At 40.7% G+C, this 6,673-nt stretch overlaps 1 protein-coding gene across 1 annotated transcript; it reads right to left on the minus strand.

Annotated features, from left to right (window-relative positions):
* Positions 1-1,012: 1,012 nt before the first annotated feature.
* LOC137893800 (neuroepithelial cell-transforming gene 1 protein-like) lies at positions 1,013-5,457 on the minus strand. The gene is made up of 12 exons (XM_068739235.1): positions 5,312-5,457; positions 4,026-4,092; positions 3,826-3,885; positions 3,347-3,454; positions 3,080-3,244; positions 2,928-2,990; positions 2,742-2,838; positions 2,582-2,658; positions 2,229-2,486; positions 1,931-2,101; positions 1,646-1,832; positions 1,013-1,347 (listed from the first exon to the last, which is right to left on the minus strand). The coding sequence occupies exons 1-12, from the start codon at positions 5,455-5,457 to the stop codon at positions 1,013-1,015; spliced, it is 1,734 nt and encodes a 577-aa protein (XP_068595336.1).
* Between the last annotated feature and the right edge of the window lie 1,216 nt (positions 5,458-6,673).

Below are 6,673 nucleotides of genomic sequence, written 5' to 3' on the forward strand. Positions count from 1 at the left end.
TCATCTGTGGGGAAGCTTAGTCTCAGTCAGAGGACAGGATGTTAAGTTTAGCAAAAGTGCAGAACAGATGGAAATTGTTGAAGCCGGTTTTGATTTGAAGAGACTAAAATGTAAATATGCAGACTGGAATTTTCGAGATGTTTGGGGTTCGGAAAGGATTCCCATCACCTTATAAACCTTTTTATACCTTATTGAGAGAAGTAGCTTAATATGAATCCATCAATTAATGTATTTGCATATATTATGTATTTATTTTTACATTTGTAAATAATACAGATGTGTCTACCTCTTACGTGTGTAAAATAAATATGCCATTATCTCACTATTTAAAAACAGTTCTCGCTGTTTTGTCTTCATTTGTAACTGAACTTTAATTTCATTTCTATTTATTGCACCTCCCGGGATGATGTTATATCCAATAATTCTACACGCATCTACTTTGCTCAGGTGTCAAAGTACAACAGACAGGCATAGGTTGTCTTTCAGTCACACTCAAAACTCCTTCACGAGTACAAAACAAATGTTTTATTTTTTTATCCATCCACAACTTCTCAGTGAATACATTCTAGAACATGATTCATTTTTCTCAGAGAGACACATGATCTCTTATTCCAGCTCAGCCACCACGGACAACAAAGATGGATTGACATGTTCAGCAGGGCAAAAACAAACAAACTGAGAAACACTGGAATGGATGGTGAAGTGGTATAAGTTTGTCTTGGATACATAAGAATCCTAAATCAACACACATTTAACTGGAGGGAGTAAACAAACACATCAGTCACAAAGGCACCTTTTTTTTTACAAACTAGTTACACTTGTTGAAGACTAAATTGGATTTATAATTGGACGGCAATGATTTGATTTTTTTTTTTTTTTTTTGCAGTGGCTATTACAATAGCAAAGCAAAAGCACGAAAAAAGTGGTTGCAAATAAATCCGCTAACAGACACGAGGCACACGAGTCTGTCTGAGATGAACCCTTTGTAAACCTTCGAGTCAACTTCTGAACTCTACACTCCAGTTTCCTTCCTCCTTAGCGACCCTCGTAACGTCTTGTCCAGTCTGGTTTGGGAGAGTGTCTGGGGCCTGCGTTTGTTGCCGGGGACAGGTGGACAGTCCTCCTTCGTCTCCTCGTCACGGATGGCGGATGAGATGACGGGGGAACGATTCGGCTTGGCTCCGACAGCTCCCCCCTGCTGAACCTTAGGCGAAGCCCCCTGTTGCTGGCCAATCGCCGTGCGTAGAGCGTTGAGCCATTGCTGCTTGTGGTAGACGTCGTTGGCGTGCAATGTGTGGGACTGGCCATGGGATGGATCCAAAGAGCTCACACGGAATGTGTTCTTAGCTAGCACACACACACATAAGAAAAAGAAATACAGAAAAGCATAGACTGGGTATAAGTTTTGACAATTAGACATAAACTGCTGAACTGAATGGAAGGTTGGAACGTGTGCCCATGAAGAGAGCCCCCCCCCCCATCAGTTAAAACATGAGAAGCTGAAATCCGTTCATGTTGGAACAATCTAACCCTCAGAAATTCCTATCAATTAAATGATTGATACAAATTTAAAGAGAAATTGTCTCAGCAAAACTGACCATCTTGCGCGCAGCATAGACAGTAGGTGGCGTGCAGCCCGACCCACCTTTCTCTCCGTTGGTAAATGCCCCCCTGAAGGACCCCCCCGTGCGGACCTCTCCGTCCTGCACGTCCTCCAGAGCCAAGTCCCGAACGGGGATAGGCTGTCGATACACCTGGAAGCAGCTCCTGTCATTCCGGGTCACGGGTCGGGTTAGGATCAAGAGCTCGGAGAAGAGGAACACGTGAAGCCTCTGTGAGGAAGAATACGAATGGAGAACGCAAACTGTTTCAACGCGAGGCAAGAAGCATGTAACGAATGATCTCATTTGCATCTAGATCATATTCTCACCGAGCCACTCTTGTTCCGCAGCTCTCCGTAACAAAGCAAGGTCTTACAGTTGTCTATGAGGGGGTCCCGTTGCTTATCTTCCAGGTACTCCAGCTTGTTGATATAATACTGGCACTCAGACTCGCCTTTTCTCATGTTGATATCAGATAGTATCTCCTGAATAATAGTGATCTGTACAGTTACAGAAAGATTTCTCAGTTATGCTATTTGGATTTACTTGGATTAGAACATTCAGCGGTTAAATATCAGCAACAATGCTGTCTGTAATTGCAAAAGTATGTAAGGAGCATAATCATACAGCTTTCTCCAGACTTGTTACGTCTGCGTGATCGGGGGGAGTGTGTCTGAGGATCTCTCGCAGCAGCAGTGGATATTTCACCAAGCGTGAACGTGGGATGTCCAGGAAACTCCAGAGGTCCAGCTTCCTGCTGAAGGGAGACTCCAGGCAGCGCTGCAGGAAGTCCTGCACCCGCCAGTCCTGCTTTTTCTGGTCCAGCAGGGCTTTGGCTGCAAGCTGGTTGCTGCAGTAGTCTTTGTAAGCATTCAGACCCGGCAGCTAAGAGGATGCAGTCATTTTAACAGGCTGAAGAGACAAAAAAGCACACACACACACACACTTCTTCTGGTGTGTTTGCATGTTAATGTACATACCCAGTGTATAACAATCTGTCCAATCTCAGCGACCGTTCCATCAGGACTGGTTCCGTCCATCAGTTTCATCAGTAAGTCTGCATATAAATAAAGTAGTCAGCAATACTTGTTGGCGAGTAAAGACAGCAATGGAACACGGCACCCAACACGTTGCTCTTACCCTCATGTAATGGGATGTAAGCATCAAGGTTCCCAAATATGTGAGCGAGTTCCTCCTCCGTCATAATGGAGAGTTTTAGCATCGGATCATGGTAAGCCTGGGATTGAAAAATTCACATTGTAAGCACAAAGAATAAAAAAGAAGAAGATTTGTTTGGGACATATTTTAAATCAAAAATATTCAAACCTTTCTTGCAAGTTGGAGATCTTCGATGAGGTCCTGCTCGCCTCTGTAAAGCTCGTAAATTGCCTGGAGAGGACATTGCAAGAATAAGTCATCTTTCTGTGAATTTTTAACACGACCAAGTCTTTAAAAAAAAAAAGATCAAAGTTCAAAACCTCTTGTCTCTTGATCTCTTTAGTGGAGAACGTGCTCTTCTGATGGACGTCCAACGTCTCCGACCAGAGCGTGCTGTGTCTTCGTTTGGTGGGCGTGGGGCCGGCCATTTTGCTGCCGGTTTTACGGGACGTCCCCGGTGACTTATCACCCCGTAATGACATTGACTAGGAAAAGAAAAGTATTTTACTCTCAGAGACACCGCGTGTTCTCATTAACACTTCCATTATAAATACTTTATAGAGTAGCAACAAGCGCATGCTACTTGCCTGGATGGTCTGGCCGAAGCGCCGGACTGCTCCAGTCTTTGACGGAGATATTAAGTTAACGAGGGATGAAACTTTGGCCAGCGATCGCACACGCTTGTTATTGGGTTCCTGGGAATCAAAGAGGAATCAGAAAAAACTTTAGACTGTCATACTATTACTATACCGGTACTTTTAATGATGTAATATTGTTTATTGCAAGGGGGAAAAAAAAGTGACATTTTGCAAATGTACAAATTAGATAACGACTCCTTTAAGTGTTGCATCTATTTCTATTATTATTTACAATATAATATTTGACAGCACTGTTTTGCTTTTGAGAGATTTATACTGCTGAGAAAGCCTCCAAAATTATATTTTAAACAGAAATGATTCACTTCCCTAAATTCTCATCGCTCTCAAAGCTCACGGGGGACATGTTAAGTGGAGCAGCTCGAGCGGAGACATGAAGCAGCGAGACAGGGAAGTGCCTTCCCTCTCACCTTGAGGTCGAAGCTGGAAAGACTGACTGTGTCATCCTCCTTTTCTTTGCGCTTTCTCTTCTGAAGTGACACAAAAATACACGCGATTTATCTGCACAGATCTGACGACAGCATGTTTGTAGCAATCCATCACAATCATACGACTGATATGCACGGATGCGTACTGTGTAAATGACAGTTTGGCTTTCGTATTGACTCACGAGACTGAAGTCCCACGGAGTCCCAGGAGTCAGGAAGGTGAAGGAGCTTCCTCTCTGCAGTGGAGGTCTGCAGAAAAGAAGACAAATAAGATGGGAAAAAAAAAGCCATATTTCCATTTTTGATGTGACAGCTTTGCCTGTCTTATTTATTTTTTTACTGTCTGTAACAAATGTTCTGCAGAAGATTTGCAATAACAATTAATAGAATTATAATTATTATATGCAGACAATGGCAGCTGAAACAGGCTCCAGATAGAAAGTCAAGGCATCATGTAAATATAAAAGATTACCGCTTGGTTGATTTCTCAGTAGCTAGGTTATGACAATGCTTATAAACAGGAGAATGCATATCAGCTCATTTAATATGATATATGCCCTTATTTTAGATGCCGTGTTCCAAATTCTGTGCTCCGACAACAGAAGCACATTAATGTTTTAAACCATAAAAGGAGCTGGAGTGCTCTCTGCAGAATAAAAATCTGTTATCGTGGCAAAACAATGCAGCCACAGAGTTCAAATGTTGCCTTCTTAGAGAATGAGGCTTTCAAGGCCAAGGTCAGCTGACTTCCTCTTAATCATACATTCATACCATGATGGAAATAACAAAACAGTGAGTGGTGACTGAAAACTCCAAGAAAGTCAAAAGGCAAACAGAGAAAAAAAGTTATTAATCCCATTAATCTCAGTACAGATTTTTATTGGCAACATTTTTAGTTTGCCTGAATCACAAGCCGTTAAGGAAACATGTCAGGATACATATAAAATCAGTATGATGATGATATAATTTATTTGTGCATCTAATTTAGATTACTGAAATTAATAGTCTATATTTATATATTTCCACAATGAGAAAAAAAAGCTGAATATCTGCTAATCTTGTTTTTTTTTTTTATTCCATTTCAAATGACTCTAAATAGACTAACATTGGGCTGAAGACTATTGACAGACAATATGAGCCATCTTTTTGGTGCTTTTCAAGAATTGTCAAAATCTTTGTCTTTTAATAGAAAAACGAAATCGAATATAGTATCGATGATATCAAACTGGAACGTATTCATGATTGAACAACAAAAAAAGAAGAATTTTAATAATAATAATGTCGGTGTTCTGGATAATACGAGCTGCATTTGAACGCATCGTACGCCTGTTCATGCCGGCCCTGCCCGTCAGTTCGCTGATAAGCTAATGCTCGAAATGATAATCAAGCCACGATCATTTCAAAGCAGGCTTTCCGAATGAATAGTTAAATGTAATGATCTCACATTTCTTTAATGTGCACAACTTACTTCTTGGAGTTGTTTCTGCGGAGAGTTCGCGGAGAGGGCTCCGCGGCGCTGTTGACACTCGTAGCGGACGTCCTCGACGGCGTTCCACGCAGTTTATGCTTTTTATGCTCCACGCTCCCTTCATTTACTTCTTCAATCTCTTCCATTTTGCATGAGGATGAGTCTTAGTGGCTAATCGAAGAAGCGATCAAGTCCAGAGAACTGAGAGCCGGACCGATGTGTACAAAAGAAAGGACAAGATCGCTGAGCTGACAACAAATCACGCACCACGGCGGAAGTTTGAATATGGCGGATTATTGGAAATGGACCAATCAGGAAAGCCCTCAGAGGTCTGCTGCTTGGATACCGTGAGGTGGGAGGAGCCAGAGAGAAATCGAACAGAAAGCAGGCAATCTGCTGGACAAATTAGATTTTACAGATAAAACACAAACTATTTGAATCCGGGGGGAACTATGAAGTCATTTCTTGACTTGACATACATGGGAGCTTTTATTTTAATTAAGAAAACAGTTCATTTAATTAATTGAGGTTTTTTTTTTTATCTTGATAATCAAAATATTATATCCAATATTGACCCTTTGATGTCGCTGCAAAGTTTGCCTTGTCATCTTATTGTTACTGCCATTCACTTCTCTTTGTCATTTCTCAAGAATTCCTGTTCAAGTTGTTGAATTTTAAGTGTTAAACGACCACGTGATTACTTCTTTGGGAGACTCAGGTGTGTAAGGAGCAGTTTGAGCTCTTTAAGTACTGTCTGATTCAATTAAAATGTTTTATGGGGAATACATGTTTTTTAAAATTATGAACAACATGTTAGTATAGCTATACGCTTTTATTTAAACCAAGTACAATACAAAATACATACATGCATACACACACACACACACACAACCATGTGAGTATGTACGGAAATGAGAAGCATACCAAAAGGTGTTAAGAGACCTTATCAAGGGAAATTTAAAATGAGAATCTTCAGCCTCTAAAATAAAAACACATTCTTCTTTCAAGTGGAAATTTAAGCCAAATGCAATACAGTATATAACCAGTAGGTATATATATATATATATATAAACTTCCCTGTACAGCCTGGTCTGGTGTAGAGTAAATTATGTTCTGCAGTTACCTTTCACTCTACATTGCCAGTAAAAACTATTGATCAGAAGTTATGTCGATGATCTTAAATATCTAAAAGGTAATAAACATTGAAGCTATAGTAGTAATAATAATGGATGTGTATTTGTGGAGGATGCATGGTTGAGTTCGTGGCCGATGCAACATAACAAGAAGCAGGGCAGCAGCTGCAATCGGTTAGTGCATGGAGAGGAAGAGTACTTTATACAAATGTGACCTACTTATTGCCAT

This window comes from Brachionichthys hirsutus, chromosome 5 (genome assembly GCF_040956055.1).
Source record: "Brachionichthys hirsutus isolate HB-005 chromosome 5, CSIRO-AGI_Bhir_v1, whole genome shotgun sequence".
NCBI classification, from domain to species: domain Eukaryota; kingdom Metazoa; phylum Chordata; class Actinopteri; order Lophiiformes; family Brachionichthyidae; genus Brachionichthys; species Brachionichthys hirsutus.

Excerpts from the sequence above, each read along its gene's own strand:
- LOC137893800 (XM_068739235.1), bottom strand. The coding sequence starts at position 5,457 with ATGGAAGAGATTGAAGAAGTAAATGAAGGGAGCGTGGAGCATAAAAAG. Across the intron at positions 2,991-3,079 it reads AAGAGATCAAGAGACAAGAG|GCAATTTACGAGCTTTACAG; the intron begins GTTTTGAACTTT and ends TGTCCTCTCCAG. Across the intron at positions 1,833-1,930 it reads TGCGGAACAAGAGTGGCTCG|AGGCTTCACGTGTTCCTCTT; the intron begins GTGAGAATATGA and ends TCTTCCTCACAG.